Here is a 22,986-nt window from a genome sequence, read left to right as displayed (position 1 = left end):
CACGCCCATCTTCCTATGGAGTTGTTTGCCAGGTCTCAGGAGATGCAGCTTGGACCACGGGCAGACCAAGAGCCCAATGACACGCCCTACCCTTCAAGACCGGTTCTGGCCTCCCTTTCCAACTTTCTCGGACATTTCTCCCTCTGGTGCCTCCTTATGCCACCTCCTACCTCTGTGACTTTGCACAACTGGCTGGGAAAGGCCCCCTCCTCACCCCTGCTGTGCAGAATCCCTCCAACCTTTTCTAACCTCTCCCTCCACCCCATTCCTGCTCTTGCCTTCTCTCCCTAACTCCACACCCACCTACCCACCCACACCCACACCCACTCATACCCACACCCCACACATCAGCCCCCTACAATGTAAGCTCCCTGGGCTCACTAGCGATTGTTCTATTCTTTGTCCTCTGTAGCTGACTAGTTTGCCAAGAGAGGAGGGATGCGATGATTTGGGATAGGGCAGGAGATGGGCTGGACATTGTCCCTCCGCCAAGACCCCAAGGCCAACCTCACAGGGGGAGGAGGGAGCCTTGTCCCGGGAGAGCCCCAGAGTCTGGGTGTGAGCCACCCCTGGGGACTCTGCTCCCTTTTCCTCCTTCTCTCAGGATCTTGGAGTTTGGGGGGACCAAGGGGCCCTCTACCCCAACTCATTCTTGAACAGCACACCTGATGAGGGTCTCTGTGCTGAAATCTGGCTCCTCAGCCCCTCCCAGCCTTTGCCCTGTCTAGACCACGTGGGCCCCCTTTGCTTAGGCCACTGACCTGCTCCCCTGAAGGGAGGCTCCTGACCTGAGGCACGTCTCCTTCCTTCCCAGCCTGTTTCCTCATCTTTAAAAGGAGGGGTGGGGGCAAGCCAGGTGGCACAGTGGATAGATCACTGGCCCTGGAGTCAGGAAGACCTGAGTTCAAATCAGGCCTCAGACACTTAACACTTACTAGCTGTGTGACCCTGGGCAAGTCACTTAACCCCAATTGCCACACACATACATAAAAAATAAAATAAAATAAAAGGAGGGGTGGGTTTAGCTTGGCCCTTCCTGCTTTCCAGTTTTCTTCTACTTCCCTGCTCCCACTGGCCCCCTCCACCACTCAGCTCTGATCTGGCCTCCTGGGGGGCCCCTCCTCAATCCCTTGTCAGGCTCCCGGCTCTGCCGCCATTTCCTGACGCTGCTTTAAAGGTTCTCACGTCCTTTTCATGGGGGGAGGGGGTGCAGGTGCTGTTGATCCTGCTTCCTTAAGAGAGGATGAGGCTCCAGCCGTGGGCATGAGTGAGTGTCCCCGGACCCTGCTGCCCACGACCCAAGGGCATGGGGCCACTCACCACGTCGGTGGAAAGCCACTGCTCGATGTCTTCCATGAGGGAGGCCTGGGTGACCGGGGTCTGGAAGGCAAGGAGAGAGAAGGCAAGTGAGGAGGTGCCTGCTCACTCATGGTCACCGCCACAGCACCGTGGGGGACTCTGGGAGAACCTGAGCCTGGGCCCACACCTGGCTCCATGGGCTGTGCTGGCCGGGGGCCCTGGCACCTCTCCCAGACTCACGAGCTCTGGGGGTGGGGAGTGACCTGCACCTGCGACGTCCCTGGTAAAGGGGACTCCCAGGTATGAAAACACTTTCTCCCAGTCCAGGTTGGCACCCTCCCTCAACTTAGAGGCTCAGAGAGCTGTCTAGAGCTCCTGTTTCTAGCCAGACTGTTGTTGTTTGTCCGTCATCCTCAGAGGACCCAAGACACCATGAGGGTGCCCAAGCAGATTAAAAAGCAACTGGGAAGTGTTTAAGAAAAGAGATAAAAATGCAACACGGATAATGTTAATTTGTGGTTTTTTAAATCAACACACAGCCTTTGGCACCACTGGACTGGAGGGTAAGTGACTGGCCCAGGGTCACACAGGCCAGGGCGGCTCAGAGGTCAGACTTGAACCCAGCTGTGATGGTTTAGTGGGCTCTGGACCAGTTCTTCCCATCACTCGCATAAATTATGGGATGGAGGTCGGCAGAATCAAGATAGTAAATGGTTGAGGGCCTCTGGGCTTCCCATGTCGGCCAGTGGGGAAGACCTGGTCCAGGGGTGCTCCCTCTTCAAGTCTATTTGGGTTAAGGGGCCATTGGCCCCCATCCCAACTGTGGCTCATGTTGAATGCCCACCCCTCTGGCTGCACACTGAACGTGGGCACTACAAATAGACCCCCCCCCCAACCTTCATTTGTCTGCCTCCACCACGGAGCCCATGAAGGGCTAGAAGGGATAGAAGTGTCAGGACCAAGAAAGACTGGGTTAGCCTGAAGTAAACTGAGGCCAATGGCTGCTGCCCAGGGGTCCTGGTTGCCAGAGAGACAGAGAGGAAGGGTTTGAAGGCACCAGTTTTTCTTCAAAAACTATGGCTGGAAATAATGGGGGAAGAGGAGGAGAGAGAAAGAGAATATAGACTAGGATGGGGAGGGCAAGTGAAGGAAGGGAGAGGGAAAAAAGGTAGAAAGAATGGAGAGGGAAGGAGAGGATGGAGAGGTAATGATGAACGGAGACAGAGGCAGCAAGGGATGTAGAAAGAGAGGGGGAGGGAGGGGAGAGAGACAGAGACAGGGAGACAGAGAGAGAGAGAGAGAGAGAGAGAGAGAGAGAGAGAGACAAAGAGAGACAGAGAGAGACAGAGAGAGACAGAGAGAGACACACACACACACACTAAGACAGAGAGACAGAGAGTTTGTTCTGAACCAAGTACCAACCAATCCCCCAGCTCCAGGCTAATCCCCAAGCACTGTCCCCTCCATGGACCATCACCACAGAATGGTTCTGAAACCTTCCCAGGGCAGAAGGCCCACAGAACCAGAGCTAAGCAGCAGGGCCCTTCTAGCCCTGTTATCCTCGAAAGCCCAGCCGGGGGAGAAAGCTCTCCCTGGGCCTATTCCCAGACAGCCTGGGCCCAGGTCCAGCCCCCAAGGAAGCACTAGATGCCCAGGGCTGTAGGGGCAGAAGCAGAAGCAAAGTGACCAGCGGCCGGAGCCCTTGGGCTGGAAAGCCCCAGCACAACCTGCCCCCGCCTTCCCCGGCTGGCAGAGGAGCATGTGGGGACCTTGGCAGCGGAGGCAGGCAGAGGAGGGGAGGCCCCGAGGGCCTGCTGGCCCCATCGTGCTGCTTCTTTGCCTGGCCACGTCCCCAAATGCTCCTCTGTCCTGGGCTCCCCGGCCCCACTGAGGGCCCGGCCTGGCCTCACCATCCCCTGACTCGCCATCCAGGTGCTGAGGGCCTCCTCACCGCTGCCTGCCATCTAGTTGAGAAAACGTCAGCATTGAAGGCTACTTCAAACAGGGTGGACAAGGGTCTAGGGATCCCCAGGGAGCCCAAGTCTTCCCCCGGGAGACTGATTCAAGATGCCTTATTGTTTCAGGAACAGGGGGAGGGAAGGGGGTTGCTCCATCCCCTCCTCTGAACAACGAGAGTCTTGGCCCAAGGATCCAAATGGCTCCAAGAGAAGGGGCCTGAGAAGGGAGCTCATCTGTTTTGGGGTACAGAATGTGGAATTCTGGGGCTTTCAGTCTTTGAGTAGAGCCCAGGGGTGTATGAACTTTCATACAATCCCAGGGGTCATTTTGTCCAGTTCCCTGCTCTAGGGATGAATCTCTTCTCACAGTTCCTACAGATGATTTATGGGCAACCTCTCTGCTTGAATACTTCTGGTGACGGGGCACTCGCCACCTTTTGAAGATCTATAACACCACCCTTCCTGCCCCTGCAGAAATTGCCAATATTTCTGTTTAGAAATTGTTAAGTGGCAAAGAATTGGAATTTGAGGGGATGTCCATCAACTGGGGAATGGCTAAACAAGTTGGGGGTATATCAATGTAATGAAATACTATTGTGTTGAAAGAAATGATAAGCAGATGGATTTCAGAAAAGCCTGGAAAGACTTATAGGAACTGATGCTGAGTGAAGTGAGCAGAACCAGAACATTGTGCACAGTATCAACAACACTGTGTGAGGATCAACTGTAACAGACTTAACTTCTCAGCAATATAATGATCCAAGACAATGCCAAGACTCATGGTGGAAAATGCTCTCCACATTCAGAAAAAGAGCTATGGAGTCTGAATGCAGACTGAAGCAGACTAGTTTCCCTTTTGTTTTTGCTTTTGCTTTTGTTGTTGTTGTTTATTCTTTCTTGCATTTTTCACCCCCTTTGTTGTGATTCGTCTCTCACAACATCACTAACGTGGAAATATGTGTGACGTGGTTGTAATGCATAACCTCTATCAGATTTCTTGCTGGCTTTTGAAACTCAAAAAATTAAATAAAATTAAATAAAAAAAAAAAAGAAATGATCAGGGTCCTTCAAACAGTACGATGATGCCAGCTTCATTCCATTTCTTAATAGCAATAACGACTGGGATACTTCCTTTTATGGAAATCTGCTGGGTCCAGCCCCAACTCCCCGATCCCCTTGGGGTTTGCACCACACACAGGGTCCTTGATCTCACCCAATTCTGGACATTATCTCCTGTGTCGTACCCAGCTGGGTGGCTCTGGGCACGTCACCCACCTGCTCTCGGTCTCAGTTTTCTCATCTGCCCTTGGAGGCTGCTGTGTGTGAATGAGGGCACCCAGAACTGGGAGGTGCTGGGACTGAGCCCTGGTAGGGGAAACCACATGGATCCCAGACCCAGAACTGGAAGGGGCCTGAGGGGCTGCTGAGGCCGACCCCTTTACTTTGCAGATGAAGAGACAGGTTCAGAGGGGGAAGGTCATGCAGGTACTTGGTGGGATTTGAACCCAGGTCCTCTGCCTCTGAGTGGAGCCCACTGGGGCTCGAGGCGCTAGAGTGTCTGGAGTCGTAGTCAGGAAGACCTAAGTTTGAATCCTGACTTGGATGCTTACTAGCTGTGTGACCCTGGCTAAATCACTGAATCCTGCCCATACTCTGCCATGATGCTTCTCTGGGTCTTGTTACCCTAGCAAAGGTGCTTCCCCTCTCCGGCTTCCATTTCCTCTGCTATCAAATGAAAGGGCCGGCCTAGATGATCCTGGCGTGCCACAGGTCCTCTGCCCATTCCCCGTCTCCCTCTCTGGTGGCTTGCCTGGTGGCCCTCGGCCTGCGTGTGGCCTCCTCTCAGGCTGCCCATGAGTTCTGCCCCAAGCTCCCTCCCGGGATCCTAGGAACTGAAGATACTCCTGAGTTTTATTCGCCCATTTTAGAGATGAGGAAAGTGGGGCCTAGAGAGCAGAATTGACTTGCTCAGGGTCACGCAGACTCTGAGTGCCCTGCTGACTCCAAGGCCAGAGCTCTGCCCACTCTGCCATCTGGCCTTGCTGGGGGAGCCTGGGCGTGATCCACGAGGACAGAAGCTCCCTGTGAACAGGGGCCGTTGGGCTTTGTGTCTGTCCCCTTGGCGGGCACACGGACGCCAGTGACGGCCTTTCCCAGACTTACCGCTCTGGTGCTCTGCTGCCGGGCGTCTAGAGCTCCGGCCAGTCCGTCCTTAGCCTGGGGGTCTTCGTACTTGACTCTGAAAGAGACAAATGGAACCGTTCAGGATGAAGCCAAGAGCCGGACAGGAAGCGGGAGCCAGAGAAGTAGGTGGGTCAGACGGGGTGCCCGGTGGCCCACTGTCCAGGTTGATGGAAGGCGAACGGGTGGTGGGCACGGACTGCTGGGCTCTGTTCGCCCCCGTCCATGTCTGCCTGTACCTGGTCTCCTTTCTCTGCAGACCAAAATCAGACCCAGTCCTTACCCACCCGGATGTTCAGTACACCCGAAGCCTGGAGGCCTGGAGTCAGGAGTTGTCTGAATCCTGCCCCAGGCACTGATTAGCTGGGAGACCCCGGGTTAGTCCTTTCCTCTCTCCTATCCTTAGTTTCCTCATCTGTAGAATGGGGATAGAGACAGTACCCTTTACAAACAGACATGTGACCTATTTAAAAGACCTGGGGTAGGGGGCAGCTAGGTGGCGCAGTGGATAAAGCACTGGCCCTGGATTCAGGAGGACCTGAGTTCAAATCCAGCCTCAAACACTCGACACTTACTAGCTGTGTGACCCTGGGCAAGTCACTTAACTCTCATTGCTCCACCAAAAAAAAAAAAAGCCCTGGGGTAGGCAGGGGAGGAGATAGAGAGATGGAGGAGGCTCCCCTCCCTGCCCAGGCCATCTTGCCAGGGGCCACTCCTGACCCCAGTGAGCTCCACCTCCTGCTTTGGGAAGAGTTAGCGCTCATCCCTGGGCAGGGTACCCCAGCTGAAGCACGCTGCCTCCCTGGGACTCCCGGACAGCAAGGCCCCTCCCTGACCACCAGGCCCGGCTAGCATCTGTTAGGCCTCAGGCCCTAGCAGTGAGCAGTGCACTAATAAACGCTCATCAACCAACTGTGACCATGGCCCCAGAGACTCACATTTGCCAAAGAAACCCACCTGACGCAGCCCACCAAGCCGGGGAAGGGAGCCAAGAGGGAAGGCGAGGGAAGAAGCGGAGACCAGGCGCTGTTGTGTCTGAGAGCCAGAGAAGGAGCCTCGGGCAGATAAGATTAAGGCAGACCTCGGCCAGCGCCAAGGGCAGGACCAGGCCCACTTCTGGGCAGGCGGCCCTGGCTGACCCACGTGAGCCCCTGGCCTCTGAGTGACCCCGTGACTCTCCTGGCTCCTGGACCTGCTTGGGTTTATTCTGGCCTTACAGGAGCCTCCCAAACAGTCTGTCCCAAATCCCCAGCCAACATCTCTCAAGGTCACTGAGAAAGAGCTCGCCAAAGAAATATCACTGGGATCCCTGCTGCCTGCCCAGGCGCCTCCACACAGCTTAGCTCCCAGCAACCTCCCGGGCCACGGGTTCCTCATTTGTCAAAGGAGGGGGTTCGACCAGGGATGACTGGCCAAGTCACGGAGGCTCAGCTCCTTTTAGAGAAGAGAAAAAAAGGGAGGTTGAGCTGGGCCTCAGAGAGACCTGCAGACAATGACTGCTGTCCTGCCCATGCTGAAGGGGCCTGCAGGACCTGCCTTCTCTTTAGAAAGGCAGACATCAATCAGGTCACCAAGAAGCATACCTACTGTGCACCCTGAAACCCTCATTGTTCACCAAGATACACACTTGCTGTGTGCCCCTGCTGTTCACCAAGAAGCGTACCTACTGTGAGCACTGCATCCCTCGCTATTCACCAAAAGACAAACCTACTGTGCACTCTGTACCTCTTGCTGCTCACCAAGAAGCATACCTATTGTGTGCTGTGTCCCTACTATTCACTAAAAAGCACACCATTGCTTCTCCACCTTCCTGACACCTACTGTGCGCCCCGTGCTCCTATTCTTCACCAAGCAGCATAGCTCCTGAGCCCTGCAGCCTCCCTGTTGGCCAAGAAGCACACCCACGACCTGCACTTCTGCCCTAACTCGGCTCCTCTCACCTCCTCCAGGCTACTCTCCCGGCAGGGGCCGCGGGCAAGCTGCCCTAATTGCCCGTCCTTCTCAGCAGCCGAGGAGGGCAGGGATGGGGGCCAGCAGACAATCAGGGCCTCCCAGTGTGGTTGAGAGCCGAGGGCCGGGGCCGTCTGCGGTCAAACTTGTCAAAAAAGTCCTTGTCGGTGAAGGGGCCTCCATACACGATGGCGTGCAGGAGGAAGAAGAGTGCGGCCACCAGGCCGCTGACGAGGAAGAAGGGAAGGAAAGGCTTCAGGTGCTTCCAGCACTGCTGGGCCGGCATGCCGGTGCAGGCAGCCAGGAGAGCTCGCCGCAGTGGGCCATGGGCGGAGCGCCGGCAAGAAATAGAAGATGCTCCTCAGGCAGAAAAATCTCCTGGGCCCTATGGCAGGCACAGGGCATGCGCTTCCCGGGAGCGGCTGCCAGCGCAGGGGGATGGGCCAGCAGCGGATCAGGGCTGGGGAAGCCTGAGACTGTCTTGCCTTTGGAGTGGCCCCACTCCCCACCTTCTCCCCAGGGGCCTGCGAAGAAGTGGGGCAGGAGCCTGGGAGGCGGGTTAGCAATCGCTCAGCTGCATATCATCAAGGTGATGGATCAACGGGGAAGGCCATGTGCGGGGGAGGGGCTGGGCCTATGCACAGGAATGTGCAGAGCTGAGGGTCAGGGCAGGTCACAGCACGTGGGACAAGGCCAGGCTGACCGTTAGGAGTGAGGGGCCCTGGAATCACAAATCTCCTGAGACAGAAGGGACTGCAGGGGCCAGCCTGTTTGGGGCGTCCCTGCTGAGGGGCCCCCAGCCTTCCCTGGCAGACCCCGGAGAGGGGTGATCCCCTTTCCCCTCCCTCGGCTGCCCCTCCGCTCCTCTTTACGTCGGTCCTAAATCGGACTCTCTGGTATTGCCACCAGGTCCAACCCTGCCATTTAACAGGTGAGGAGATCAAAACCCAGAGAGGCAATGCTACTTGCCCAGGGTCACACAGCCGGCCTGTCAGGCAGGAAGCTTCTGAGGCCTGGTCTCTATCCCTTTTCCTACAATGCCTTCCTGCTGCAGGCCCAGCACCTCTCTAGATGCCCCCTACGTCATACCAGCTTTTGAAGGGGGGCTTTAAGAGCCCCCTATCTGTGCCAGTCCAGACAGGGGCGGCCCTGGGAAGGGGACAGGCTTGGGAACATGCAATGGAACCCAAGGCACTAATATCAAATAGCCCAGAGGCTTCTTCCAGGCTAGGCTAGAGAGGAACCACCAGGCTCAGCAATGAGCTGCTCCTGCACGGAGAGACGGACGGCGAGGAGGGAGAAAGGCAGCTTGGCCTGCTAGCGCAATCGCCGGCCCGGAGCCCAGGGCTAATGAGGCCGGCATTCAAGGCTCAGTCCCTGCTTGTCACTTAATTCACACTAGCCCGTACTTGCTAGCCACAGGCAGATGCCAAGGAGATGGGCAGATGCGCATACGGGCCGGGTACAAGCCCCTTCCTGCTATTACTTCAAGAATGCCAAAGCATTTCCTGATGATTTCTGCTTGGCCCCAGGCAGTGGAGCTGGGAGCCACGAGTGCCAGGGGCAGAAAGGAGAAAGGGCAGATTCATAGCAACAGAGTGAGGGGGTGAGGGAGCCCCAAATGGACTAGAGAGGGAGAGCTGGGAAGGGTCTCAGAGGCCCTCATTTAACACTAAAGAGAGCTGAAATGACTTGCCCAAGGTCACTGAGCAATGAGGCCCAAAGCAGGGGAGTGGCTTAGGGCCCCAAGATCTGAAGTCTAAGAGGGCTGGAAGGGAGCTCAGAGATCATCTTGTCTGAACCCCCCCAGCCTGAGTGACTTGGCCAAGGTCACGCAGTGCAGAGCTGGCCTTTCACTTGGCCTGTGGATGAAACTTAGGCGCCCTCCTCCCTCAACATGGGAGTTCTGTTTCTGAAGGTTCCCCGAAGGCCGGCTGGCTGCCTGCTGGGCAGGCTGGAGGAGCCTGCTACCCAAATGGCTGCCAGCCCCCAGGGCCTTCCAAGTTCATTCCAACTTGGGAGATGCTGGGGGCAGTGCCCAGGTCTGTGGGCAGTGGCCTGTACCTGCCTACGACCACGGACAGCTGTTATCTCGGTATTAAAGTGGCTTGGCCCGAGTGGGGAAGCCTAACTGGCCTCCGTGCAGAAAGGTTCGGCCTGTTTGCTCCCAAAGACCACGGCAGACACCTCACAGGTACCTCGATGCCCTGGGCTGACTGCTGGGGCCTGGGCACACACTGGGTAAGCCCGTGACCTGCTCTTGGGATGGATCTCCCTCCTGGCTCAGAGCTAACCTCCTCTGGGCTTGAAGGATCCCACGGACCACCCACAGCCAGGCCTAGAGGGAAAAGCCAACCCTAATGACAAAAATGATCCCTCATCAACAACATGGGGGGTGCTGCCCCTCCCCATGAGGCCGTCTGGAGCCAATGGCTGAGCAGGGGAGGCTCCAAGGACAGAGCCCAGGCCAGGAGGGCTGGCTCACCTCTGCGGATCAGTAGAGCCTTCCAGGGGAAGGAGAAAAGCGGGACAAAGCCTGCGGGATTTACCAACAGCCCCCACTGGCTGTCCACTAGGGCATGTTCTGGGTGGGGGTCTGAGAGGCTGGGGAGGGAGGGCCTAGGAGGGGTCCAGGGCTCAGGCCCTGGGGGGCATTCCGCCCTGCCTCCCAGCCTCCCTCTGAGAGACGGGCACCCTCAGCTTTGTGCAGAAGCGTCTAAATCAGGGCTTCTTAAACTTCCTACTTGTGACCCTGTTTCCCTACGACCCTGGGTGTGTAGGTATATTAAAGAGGCAGACGTAACGGTGCCAACTCTCTCACGACCTCCACATTCAGTTATGTGACCCCATATGGGGTGGTGACCCACAGTTTCAGAAGCTGGGTCTGGACAATGACCTCCAGCCTCCTCATTCGTAAGGGATTGTCCCTGAGGCATGGAGTGACCTTGTCTTCTCCCCATTTGGCTCACACACCACGGGGTGCTAGCTCTGGAGCCGGGAGCCCAGGCCCGTTATTCTACAGGGCAGGAAGGCCAGAGAGGCCCCCGCACACGTGAGCTAGTCCAGCCCCGCTCGGTTCAAAGAGGAGGAAACTGAGGCCCAGTTATAAGATCTGAGTCTGGGGCCCATGGGCCCTCAGCGACCAAGTCCAGCCCCTTATTTGAGACCTGGGAGGCAGGACTTGCTCTAGGTAACGCTCTGGAGTTAACTGAGGGAGCTGGTGTGAGATGCTCATGGCGCCAAAGGATCATGGGGGAGCGTCTTTTACAGGCCTAGAGAAACAAGCCTTGGCCTGCAGTGAGTGGCGGTGCCAGACCCGGCTCCTGCTGCAGACCCAGTGTTGGGTCCCCCCAGGAGGCTGTTGTCACAGCCCTGGCCTGCACTGGCCACATATTGGGGGGATTCCCTGCCTGGACTGTGGGGGCTGAGCACGCAGGTATGCATAGTGCCCTGTCCGATTCAGAAGCAGGCGCTCAGGACCAAAGCACTCAGGCTGAGCCATGGGCAGCAAGGATGGGGGGAGGCTGACCCCCCCCCCCGGTCCCCCTTCCCCCCAACTTACTCCTTCCGCTGATCCGCCAGTGAGCTCCCCCGAGTCAAGGCAAACATGTCAAACTCATCTTCCAGTTTTCCTGAGGTGTTCAAGGACTGCAGTGTGGCGCTAACACTGCCAGCGCCCAGGTCTGCGGGAGAAAGGCCGGGCAGTCAGTGAGCACTGATTAAGTACCTCTACCCTGGACCTCCCAAGAAGCTTACCTTCTAATCTTTTTCTTTCTTTTTTTTTAGTGAGGCAATTGGGGTTAAGTGACTTGCCCAGGGTCACACAGTTAGTAAGTGTTAAGTGTCTGAGGCCGAATTTGAACTCAGGTCCTACTGAATCCAGGGCTGGTGCTCTATCCACTGTGCCACCTAGCTGCCCCTACCTTCTAATCTAAAGAACAAATACCACCAATTCCAGGAAGTTTGGGAGGGAGGGAACTAGAACCTCAGGATCTTTGTCTGAGGGAGGGCAGGGACCACCCTATGGTTTGTCCTGGGTCACACAGCTGAGTGCCCAAGGCCCAGTCTGAGGGGAGCCCAGGCCCAGCAGGTAGGGGTAAAGGACTCTATGAGGTGTGTGTGTGTGTGGGGGAAGGAATCCCAGGCAGGAGGCACAGCCTGTGCAAAAGCATGGCGATGGGAGCAGATCTGATAGGTCTAGAAGGGGTGGGAGGGGGAACCATCTCTTTCCTATGTGCTGCAGAATCCCCTCGGGTTCCACAGTCAGGCCGGTGGGGCAAGATGGCAGCAGCTATTGTCAGGACCCATGGCTCTCCCACAGAGTTAGCTAAGGCTCCTTGATTGGGCCTCAGGCCGCAGGGCACTTGTGGCTCTCTGGGCTCAGGCCTCCTGGGGGTCATTCCCTGAGCTCAGTGTGTCCTGAGTCACGCTGTAAGCTGCTGGTTGTGTCACAGGGCCAGCAGCCAGCCAGAGGCTGGGCAGTGCCAAGCCTGTGGGTCACCAGGTTAAACAGGAGCTGCTAATGCCCTTATTCCTCAGGAGGCCCAAGGGCAGAGGTCACAGGCTCCCACCTGGGACTGCAGAGCCCTCTACCGACTGATAGGAAAACCAGGGAGGTGGTGGCTGGCTTGGGGCTCAAACCCTGCTTGGAGCTGACCATCCAATGGGAAGAGGGCTCATGATCCCAAACCAGATGCTCTTCCCCAGAGTCCAGCCCATGCACTTACTCATTCCGGCGAGCTGAGAGGAGAGGGTGCCGGAGGCTTCAGCCTGGTGCCCAGTGGAGGCAGGACTCGCACTGAGGTCAATCAGATTGGTCGCTGGTGCCGCCTCTCTCTGGACCTTCAGAGGGGAAGCCCAGTTAGTCACATGTCCCGAAGGCAGCTGTCCACGGTCCTGCCCACCAGCTTCTGAGTCTGCTGGGAAGCCGGGCATGACAGGCCAGGCACCGTGCCAGGCCAGGTGGAGATGAGGGGCATCAGGAGAAGCCTAATTCCTCCTGGGAGCCCCAGTTCACAGCCTCCAGATTTGCCTGGCTCTGGCCTGAGGCTCTATCATCATCTCCCCCCTGGAACGAGGCCCTTGAGGGCAGGAGCTGTTTCTGCCTTTTCTTTGTCTCCTGGCACAATGGCTAGCACACAGTAGGTGCAGAGTGTTTGTTGACTGACTTTTTAGTTGTCCAGCCCACCAATCAGTCAGTCAGCGTCTCTGATCACCTGGTGTGGAGCTGTGGCAGCTACCAGGGATGCAGACAGAAATGAAACAGTCCCTGGCCTCAAGGAGCTTATAGTCCAGCAGGAGAGAGCTTGTACAGATGTAAGGATGCACAAGTAAAATAAATACAAGGTAAGGGGTGTTGGGGGCATGGGGAGGAGAGTCACCAACAGTTTGGGGTAATCAGAAAAACGCCACATGTAGAGAGTGGCCCGAACCAGAATCCTGGAAGAAGCTAAGGCTTTCAAGAGTTCTGGAGGGCAGGCGGGAGCAGACTGTAGGCACGGGGGCAGCCCGTGAGCATAAAGGTGTGGAGGTGGGAGATGGAGGGCATGTCTCGTCTGAATGAAGGTAGGAGAGTCTGACTGGCTGGACCGCACGGTGTGAGAGGGGGCCTTTGGTGCAAAGAGAGGTGTCCCATTGACACGGAGGGCACTGTTAGGGTGTGGGGACCTGCCACGCAACTAAACACTCTTGCCAGTCTCTTACCTTGCTCTGCTGGCCTGTTCGGAACCGCTCAAACCTGCAAGGAAGCAGAGAGAGGGCTCGGGGCTGGAGCCTGTGGCTGCCAAGTCACAGAACCCCTGACCCCTGCCTCCCCCTGACAAGATGCGACAGGGGGTCATTCCCCCTCCCCTGGCAGACCCCAGGCTGTTTTGGGGCAGCCTGGTTTTTAGAAACCACCCTCCTGTGGATCTGAGAGCCCCCTCTCTGGGCCTTCCAGCCACTGGCTCCAGGGAAGCCCCTAAATGCCTCAAGGGGCCATTCTGGTCCAGCACGGCTCACATCCCTTCCCATCTTGTCCTTTTGGACCGATGCGCTAAGGAGATGGTCTGGGGGTTGGGGCTCAGGTCTCCTCTGGAGATTCTAGATTCCTCAGGGAGACAATCCCAGCCGCTCCCAGCTTGGCAGAGAGGCCCTGGAGTACCCCGAGCTCTCAGAGCTCAGGTCCTGGAGGGATGCCTTCTTTTGGCCTATATGTCTTAGCTCTGAGCCCCCAATTTATTCCTAGTCTGGCTCTGACCAGAGAAGGCCGTCCCCTTAACAAGCCAAGCCTGCTGAGGAGGGGGTGGAGGAGGGCAAAGGGCCCAGGCGGGGTCGGGGCTACCGTTCATGGCGCAGGAAGACGTTATTGAGGTTGTCATTGACGATGAGCAGCTCCTCGGTCAGCTGCTCGTTGAGGACACGAGGGATCAGCTCGAGGACTCGCTGCTGCATAGCTCGGCACGTCCGGTTCAGCTCCTGACCACAAGGGGGGAAGCAAGTGGATGGTGGGAGCCCGCCAAGGAGAGAAGGTGCTTAAAGCCATAGGCCTGGGTGGCCAGGGGAGGGACAGAGCCAAGGGATGACTTCAGCTTCGTGTCTGGATATGCTGGGTACCAGCCGGGCACTGGTCCCTGCCTCCCCAGGAGGGGGATCTGAGTGTGAATCCTGCCTCAGACACTCATCAGCTAGCTGGGAGCCTGAGCCTGACCTTGCTTGGTCTCACTTTCCTTTATAGCACCCAGCTCCCGAGATCGTGGTAAGGACCTAAGGAGATGATACACGGAAAGTGCAATAAAAATGGATGCCATCCATAGCCAGAGCACGCTGCCCTCAGGACCACGGCTCTGGGCTGGAGGGGCCTTTGAGGCCCGGGAGGGAGAGTGCCGCCACCAGGGTCACAGAGGCATGAAGCAGGCAGGCCTGGGTTTGAGCTGGTGCTGACTCTTCCCACTGCCCCCCTCAGAAGGTGCAGGTACAGCCCAGGCCCTGCACCTCCTGTGTCACCTGGGCTGTCAGTTGGCTTTTCTGGGCCTCAGTTTTCCCCATTTGTAAAATGGACTGCGAGGCCCCTTCCCCGTCTCCTCCCGGCTGCTGCCTTCCCCTTTCAGGTGACCTTCCTCCTCCTGCACAGACGTCACGAGTTCACCTTATTTACGTGTTGTCTCCCCATCAGACTGTCAGCTCCTTGTGGGCGGGGTCTGTCTTTTGCCTCTCTGTGTCCCCAGGGCCTAGCACAGTGTCCAGCAGGCAGGAGGCCCCAGGTAAATGCTTTAGGCCCCAGGACCCAGAGCCATAACCCTAGAGCTGGGTTTGCTAGGCCAGCTGCGGGGCTGTAAATAACAAAGTTTCCTGGCGGGGATGCTGGGTGTGGGATGCGCCAGCGCAGTTGGGCCCTGATGGGCCGGAGCCTGGCTCAGGTGGCAGGTGCAGGTTGGGAGGCTGCACCGCCTGGGAGGCGGTGGAGCACTGTCCTGTGATGGTGGCAGGGTAGGTGTGGCCGTGAGCTTGGCTGTCACGGAGAAGGGCAGCCGCGGCCCCTCTCTGCACCCCGGTGGTGGATCGCACACCCCATGGGGCCAGGCCATGACCTCCACTCTGGGTACCACTGCCCAAGAGGCCATCTGGGAAGTTGCCCCTCATCTCCTGCCCCATGGGCTCCTGGGAAATCACCCCTCAGCACAGACTCCTTTTAAACCAGGCCCTTCCCACCAGGTACCATCCTTTAATAAAGCCACAAAGAGTTAACCATCATGATCCTGAAGGACCATGTCCCAGGGCCTGAGGCCCCTTGGGGCTGGATGCTGACCAGGCCTCCTTGTTCTCTGGCCGACTAGTCCCTTCCCGGGTTCTAGTTTTGGCCCCTGACGGGCTAAGGGGGATTAAGCAAGGCTCCTCCTCCCCCGAGTGTCCACAACTGTCAGAGGAGGGGCTTCAGAGGACTGACTGGCCCTCCTGGCAGAGACCTCCCATGGTCCTGTGCTTCCCAGGGGACCTTGAGTCTATTTCAGACTTTGGTGCGGAGGCCTGGGCTTTCGGGCTGGCCTGGACACTGGGGGCTCCCGACTTCATCACTGCCTCCAGCCTTCGGTCCCTCCGGTGACCAAACAGCTCTGTGGCTCTCTCAACGTCCTTCTCCCACAATGGAAGTCTCCCTTGGGCCACGGCTGGTTTCTTCTTAAGCCTTTCTCGGCCCCAGGCAGGAAGCTCCTTCTCCCCCTCAGCCACCGGGGCCGGCACCCACAGTACATACGGCAGGCGGGGCTGGGGCGGAGAAGGAACCCTGGGTTTGGAGTCAGGCCACACTGCAAGTCTACCTGTGTGGCCTTGGGCAAGTCACTGCTCACAGTACCGTGGTTTCTCCACCTGTAAGAGGCCTCTTCTGGCCCTAGATCTAGGAGGCCATGAAGCGATGCAATCGAGCATTCATTTGATTGCTTCCCGAATCGACAGGTCTTGTGTGCTCACCTGCCTGGCTGGGATTCTGGCTCTAGACCTGGGAGGGGCCTCAGGGGCCAACCCCCTCATTTTACAGAGGAGGAAACCGAGGCCCAGGGAGGAGAGGGGACTTGCCCGAGGTCACACGGGTAGGCAGCAGACTTGTTGGCTTTCTTCTCACTGACCCTGGGTGAAATCCCAGACTTCCATCAGAATCTCCACACTGAGATCTCACACAAGAGTGCCCAGATAAATCAATTAACAAACATTCATTAATCCCCACTATGTGCCGGGCATCGCGCACACCAGGACCAGCCAGCCCCTGCTCTCAAGGAGCTAACATTCTACTGGGCAGAAACAACACATTCACAGCTACCCAGAAGATGCATCCAAAATAATGCACTGGTTGGTCAGTGGGTGAATTAGAAGAGGCTTCTCCCAGGTGGCTTTAAACACAAAGTTACCCGGACAAACCCACACAGTCCCTGCCTATTTTTGGAGTCAGGGGATGTCATCTGTGCCACAAGTCATTACCCTGATCCATTCTCCCTCCCTGCCCCCACTCCAGCTTCTGCTCGGCTTTCTCCCTGTGCCTGGAGGCAGGGCAGTATCCAGGAAAGCCCCTGCTGCCTCTGTTTTCCCGCCCCAACATGCCCCTGCCAGCTCTGGCCCTGTACAACAAGCAACCCGAGTTCCCTCATCTGTAAACCGGGGACGACAGTTCTTGTCCCACAGATGCACTTCTCAGGGCGGCTTTATGTGTCACACGCTGCTTTTCAGAAGCTCCTCCCTCTCCTTTTCAGAGGTGGAGGGCTACAGGGAGAAGCGCTGCATGCGCTGACAGACGCGGCTGATTCGTGGGCTCGTTTTGCTAAGTGGCTTTTTTTGTTCTCTCTAGATCCCGTTATGAGGGATGACTCCCCAGGGAGCAGAATGGGGATGGGTTTGGAAGCAGAGGTGATCGGAATTAAAAAACCCTAAACCAACACTGGCTAATGTTAGGACCCTGTCCAGGTCCCCTGGTGCTGGGTGCCTTGGGGTTCTTCTGTCTACTTCCTTGTCTACACAGCATGCTGGTGGTGTCTGTCACCAGGAAGTAAATAAGCAGGGAAGCCGAGAGCCCCCAGCAGGCTCAGGCCAGGCCTTGGGCACTGACCCTGCCTTCTGCCCTCTTATCTCAAAGGTGCTGCCTGACCTGGTCTCCCTCAGTCTCCCTCCCATAGGCCCCAGGGCATCTTCCTGAGCAGGTGGGAGGCACGGGGAGAGGCGCGGGGGGCTGCAGAGCTCCCGAGGGAGGGATCCTCACCTGAAGCAGCTCCAGGTCCGAGGGCTCGGCCTGCCCGGGCACCAGCTCGGTCAGCATCTCTGACATCACCTTCACGTTCCCATTCACCACCTCCAGCTCGTGGCGGAGTTTCCCAATCTGAAACACACATTTCGGTTTGGCCTGGCCGGGCTAGGATGGGCATGGGAGTGGTCAGCATGGGTGACAAAGGCCTAAGGCCCCACAGAACCAGCCCCAGGGCCCATTCCAGCCCCTAAAGGAAGGTAGGATATGACCACCCTCACCCCCCACCAGACTCCTCTCTGGCCCCCCACACCCAGCAGCCTTTCCCAAACATTACCATTTCCAAGCCAATAGCCTAGCTGGGAAGGGAGGGGAAGCTCGGGTTGGAATGACTGCACCCCAAGGTCTGCTGATGGCAGAATTACAGCATCTCCCCCAGGGGCCCAAGGCGGCTGCTAACAAGGCCACTGAGACCCTCAGGCTCCTCCCTTCTGGAGTGTGGGAGGGATATGGGCAGGGCCAGGTCTCTGTTCCCGGGCACAGGAGGGCCTGCTGTTTGCCCTGGGCCCCTTCTAGAGAGGGCCAGCCCGGTCTGCCAAAGGCTGGAAATACCGGAGGGCTCAGCTGGACCCAAAGTGTAGATGTGGCCGTCAGGAGGTGGGGGGCTGAGGGGGAACAGCAGGGCAAACATGGCCTTCCCACCGGCTCCAGAAACACTACTGTTTTTGGCCTTCTCTGCACCCTCCCCTGTGCTTTCCTCCCCAAGGAAGGATCATCATTAGCAGAATGTGTGATGGTTCTAGCCTCAATGTGCCTGGTTCTCATACATCATCAGGACCCTCTGCCAGGTGGGGAGGGCAGGGCCATGGGCTTCAGGGCCTCCATTTAAGGAGGGGGCCCAGTCCTGTTGTTCTCCTCATGCCCCACCAGCTTTTGGACTTCTCTAGACTCGCCTTCATGCCCCAGCCAGGTGCCTTCTGCCCCCACCCCAACCCTTTTAGCTTTCTCTTGGGTGTCATCTTTCCCTATTAGGTGGCAAGATCCTTGAGGGCAGGAATTTTGTTTTTATTTGTATTTGCAACCCCCAGTGTTTAGCACAGTGCCTGGCACATAGTAAGCGCTTAAATATTTGGACTGGGCTGGACCCTCTCTCCCCCAGGGCAGGTTGGTGTCTCCTTGGCACCTGCGATTTAGGGATTTGCCTGGGAGCAGAAGGGTCCCACAGGCAATAACTGGCAGAGGCAGACTACAATTTAGGTACTCTTTATCCATTGGGCCACATTGCCTCTTGGTAACCTACACCAATTCTCCAACCAACCTCCCCCCCACCCCCAGTTTCTTAGAGGCTGAGCTCTAAATCTTTTTTTTTTTTTTTTTTTTTTTGCTGGGCAATGAGGGTTAAGTGACTTGCCCAGGGTCACACAGCTAGTAAGTGTCAAGTGTCTGAGGCTGGCTTCGAACTCGGGTCCTCCTGAATCCAGGGCCGGTGCTCTATCCACTGCGCCACCTAGCTGCCCTGAACTCTAAATCTTATGGTGTCAAAGAATTGTAAGTCATCTTCTATACAGAGATCTACAATGGTTGGAAAATAGCTCGTGGGGATTCTTATTAGGTCACTCTTTCAGGAGGGGAAACTGAGGGACACAGGGGAGAAAATCTGTGATTAGCAGCAGGTTTGCCACAGAACATCATTCCCCACATGCTAATGGCTATGGAGGCTGGAGGACTGGCCAGTCTAAGGATCCTTGCTCGCTCAGCCTCACTCCTGACACAAAGACTGAGGGAACTGGCTCTCATGAGCCAGGCCGCTTGTTACCTGCTCTGGCGTTGGCGTCATGGGAGCGTCGTCGGGGGCAGACGGCACATTTGGCTGGGGCGCGGCCTGCTGCAGGGCGTTTGTACGCTGGCTGGACTGCGTTACTGATGAGCTCTCTCCTGGTGGGGGCTCGGAGCCATACACGGACTAGGGATAAAAACCGAATCAGAGGGAGGAGCAAGAGCTGGCCAGAGAGGCTCGGGAGGCCGCGGGTCAGTGGGAAGCGGCTGGCCAAGCTCTCCCCCGTCTCTGCCCAGCTTTCTGGCCTCTCAGCTTGGTCCACACAGGGGAAGGAGATGGGCCTGGCCTGGCCTGACTGGGAGCGTGGGAGGTGGTGAGCCTCCTTACCCTCTGGGGCGTGTGGATGGGGGACAGCATGTCCAGGTCCGTCATGGGAAACTCCAGGCCCTTCCTCCTGAGATCTTCATAGACGGCCACCACTCCGGTCAGGTCAGGTGAGCTCCGGAAGGCGTCCGCCCAGGACTGCCGAGAGGAACAGAGGCAACAGACCAGTCGGTTGCTATGTGACCTTGCCACCCATTCCTAGGGTGGCTGGGCACATTCCAGCCAGAAGGGAATCTAGGGGCCTTCTGGCACGATGCAGAGAGGGGCTGTGGGTTACGGTGGAAAGGCCACCAGATTTAGAGGACCTGGGTTTGATTCCCATTCTTGCTAGGTCTGGGGCAAACCAGTTAACCTCTCTGGGCCTCAGTTTCCTCATCTACAGAACAGGGTTTGGACTAGGGCACTGCTAAGGTCTTGTACGCTTCTTCTTCTTCTCCTTTTTGCAGGCAATGGGGGTTAAGTGACTTGCCCAGGGTCACACAGTCAGTAAGTGTCACGAGTCTGAGGCCGGATTTGAACTCAGGTCCCCCTGACTCCAGGGCCGGTGCTCTACCCACTGCGCCACCTAGCTGCCCCAGCAATAGATTTTTTAAAAAAAGAATAGAAACTCCTTGAGGGCAAGAACAATTCTGCATTTTTTGCCTCTGAATCTCCAGCGCCTGCTGCAGCCCCTCCCTCTTCTCTGTCTGTGGCGCTCTCCAGCCTGAGGGGGCTTCCCATCCGGTTAGGCTGCTCTGTATTCACAACCACCCTCTCAAGGGCTTCCCATTCTGCAGATGACGAAACTGAGGAGGCTGGGCCCAGAGCCCAGGTCTCCTAAGTCTCCATCCGGAGAACTTTGCCCAAAACAAGCTGCCGGTGCCAACCCTCAGTGGACCCAGCGAGAGCCCTGAAGCATTGAGGCAGTGGGGGAACTGGGCATTAGATGTGGGGAAGGGGGTCCCGAGTGCAAATCTGGCCTCTGATACCCGTTATATGACCTTGGGAAAGCCACTGAACCTTCCCATGCCTCAGTTTCTCTATCTGTCACATGGGGACAATGATCAACCTTACCTTATAGATCTGTCATGAGGATAAAATGAGAACTATCTGTAAAAGGCTTTGCACACCCTATAACACAATGAGGATGACGGGCTGTGTGGGCCAGAGACCACCAGCCCCGACACAAAGAAATGATCTGGGAACAGCCCATGTCCTCTGGGTCCTGATCGGGGACTCCCTTCCACTTGGGCCAGGCAGCGGGCGTTGGGGCTGGGATCAAGAGCACATACATTGAGAGCTGGAGTGGACATCGAAGGCCACCGGGGCCAACTCACTCATTTTACAGGAGAGGAAACTGAGGACAAGGGAAGTGGAGGACAGTGACCCTCCCCCAAGGGACAGTGACCCTCCCCCAAGTCACCCAGTGTCAGAGGTAGGATTTGAACCCAGGTCCCCTGAGTCCTAATCTACTGCTCTTTCTTGCAGGGTTGGCATTGCTATGGATTTTGGCCTTTCTCTTCTCTCAGTCTTAAGAATCTCCTGGTTCAAGGCCTGGAGGGAAGTGGGTTCCAGGCCTACAGTCCTTATTCTCTGGGGTCCGAGGTTCCCTCTGGGAACCTCTGCTCTTCCTTGGCCCGACCCTCTCGCCTGGTGCTCACCTGGATAAGCATCAGAACCTTGTCGTGGACGGTGGTGGGTGGGTTGTTCTTTGGCAAGATAGTCTTCACCAGGACCCCCTCCACAAAGTCCTGGCTGGCCACAAGGACATGGAAGCGGTGGCCACAGTTTTTAACACAGGTTTCCAAGACCTGAAGGGTCCAAGAGGTAGCGGTGAGAATTCCAGGTTGGAAAGGTCCCTCCCCATGAGGAGGTCTTTGCTCCACAGAGGGGATCATTTTCTTTTTTTGGTGGGGCAATGAGGGTTAAGTGACTGGCCCAAGGTCACACAGCTAATAAGTGTCAAGTGTCTGAGGCTGGATTTGAACTCAGGTCCTCCTGAATCCAAGGCCAGTGCTTTATCCATTGTGCCACCTAGCTGCCCCCTAGGCCATCATTTTCATTTGTTTTTTGTTTTTTTGCAGGGCAATGAGGGTTAAGAGACTTGCCCAGGGTCACACAGCTAGTAAGTGTCAAGTGTCTGAGGCAGATTTGAACTTAGGACCTCCTGAATCCAGGGCCGGTGCTCTATCCACTGTGCCACCTAGCTGCCCCGACCATTTTTGAAGGGAAAGTTCAAACAAAACATCCCAGAGTGTGTGTGTGTGTGTGTGTGTGTGTGTGTGTGTGTGTGTGTGTCTGTCTGTCTGTCTGTCTTTGGAGATAAGGCCTCAAAAATAAGTCCTTTTAACCACAGCCTTTTGACAGAGCAGACCCAAGGTGGGGAGAAGCAACAGCCCCAGAGGCACAGACTCTGGGTGGCGGGGAGGAAGAAGGGGGCACCAGTGGTGGGGGTGAGAGGAAGTTGCATTAGATGAGGCTCAAATTGCCCCCCACCCAAGCCAAGGCAAACCTCCTATGACCATCACCACTACCAACACTTCCCCCCATTCTGTTCCCCCTCCCCCACTTTGATGTATCCTCCTTTGGATACAAGACATAGTCGAGTCCCCTCCTCTGGCCAAGGGACCCTGATGGGGGAAGGGCCTCTGTGCCCTATCACCCCCCAGCCATGGACCATGCAGACAGCCAATCAGCTGGTTTGGACAGGGGCTAACCCACATTTCCCTCAAACTGGTTTGCTCCCACATGGGTCTCTGGTTTCTAGAACTCTGGGTGACTGGCAGGTCCCAAGGGACCCATGCCCTGAGCACCCGGGTCTTCCTGCTATTTTTCTGATCCCCCCTGCAACACCAACAAGTGTAGGGTGCACTGGGTCCCAGTCCCCAGACCCTTCCCCCAGACCCTTCCCCCCCCCTTTTTTTTGCGGGGCAATGGAGGTTAAGTGACTTGCCCAAGGTGACACAGCTAGTAAGTGTCAAGTGTCTGAGGCCGGATTTGAACTCAGGACCTCCTGACTCCAGGGCCAGTGCTCTATCCACTGCGCCCCCTAGCCGCCCCCAACCCCCTTCCCCTTTCTTGCTAGGGACCAGAGATGGCGAGAGAACACGAACATGTGTGGATGTGTGGGATCAGGAAGAGACTGGTGCAGCCTGTGCCCAGGAGCCCGGGGCACCAGAGGGCGGGAAGGGGTCGGGCACTCACCGTGAGCGCCAGCATCACCTCGTGGAAGTTCTTATTGCCCATGATTCTCTTCTTCAGGGCTCGTAAGGCATCTTTGGGGCTGTGGGAAAGGAGGAGAGGGAACGACTGCGGCACAGAGCGGGCTGAGAGCGCCCTGGATGTGGCGCTTCCCGGCGGCGGCCGAGACGGGGAAGGAAGCACAAGTGCTCCCTGCCTCATCCCTGGCCACCGGCCTTGTTAGAGAGGAGAAGCTGGAAGCAGCAGGCCTGGGGGCCGGGCCCCTGGACGGAGAGCGGAGAGGGAGTGTTTGTTGAAGCTGATCCGAGGCACAAGAGCGTCCGTCGGCTCTCAGGTCTGGAGATGGAAGGGCCCCAAGAGGCCATCGAGTCTGACTTCATTTCACAGACAAGGAAACCGAGGCTCGGAGGATCGTGGGACCTGAGTTCTAAGCTGGAAGAGGCCGACAAGTCCAACCCCCTCATTTTACTGATGGACAAGGTGGGTCAGAGAAAGGTTACTTGATCCACCCAGGGTCACGCAGCCAGGAAGCATCACGGGCAGGATCTGAACCC

At 57.0% G+C, this 22,986-nt stretch overlaps 1 protein-coding gene across 2 annotated transcripts in view; it reads right to left on the bottom strand.

Annotated features, from left to right (window-relative positions):
- The window catches only part of TOM1 (target of myb1 membrane trafficking protein), a 49,403-nt gene that overhangs the window by 1,914 nt on the left and 24,503 nt on the right, over positions 1-22,986 (bottom strand). For both annotated transcript variants that reach the window (XM_043968455.1, XM_043968456.1), the window contains exons 3-13: positions 22,436-22,514; positions 20,893-21,042; positions 19,256-19,390; positions 18,908-19,054; positions 17,110-17,226; positions 13,711-13,844; positions 13,092-13,125; positions 12,116-12,230; positions 10,951-11,071; positions 5,421-5,496; positions 1,321-1,380 (exon numbers count right to left, since the gene is read on the bottom strand). In XM_043968455.1, coding sequence (XP_043824390.1) covers positions 1,321-1,380; positions 5,421-5,496; positions 10,951-11,071; positions 12,116-12,230; positions 13,092-13,125; positions 13,711-13,844; positions 17,110-17,226; positions 18,908-19,054; positions 19,256-19,390; positions 20,893-21,042; positions 22,436-22,514 — 1,168 coding nt within the window. The remainder of the gene's footprint in view (positions 1-1,320; positions 1,381-5,420; positions 5,497-10,950; positions 11,072-12,115; positions 12,231-13,091; positions 13,126-13,710; positions 13,845-17,109; positions 17,227-18,907; positions 19,055-19,255; positions 19,391-20,892; positions 21,043-22,435; positions 22,515-22,986) is intronic.

Source organism: Dromiciops gliroides, chromosome 5 (assembly GCF_019393635.1).
Source record: "Dromiciops gliroides isolate mDroGli1 chromosome 5, mDroGli1.pri, whole genome shotgun sequence".
Taxonomy (NCBI): Eukaryota; Metazoa; Chordata; class Mammalia; order Microbiotheria; family Microbiotheriidae; genus Dromiciops; species Dromiciops gliroides.
The sequence above is the reverse complement of the archived record's forward strand: the minus strand, read 5'-3'. Positions and strand labels throughout refer to the sequence as shown.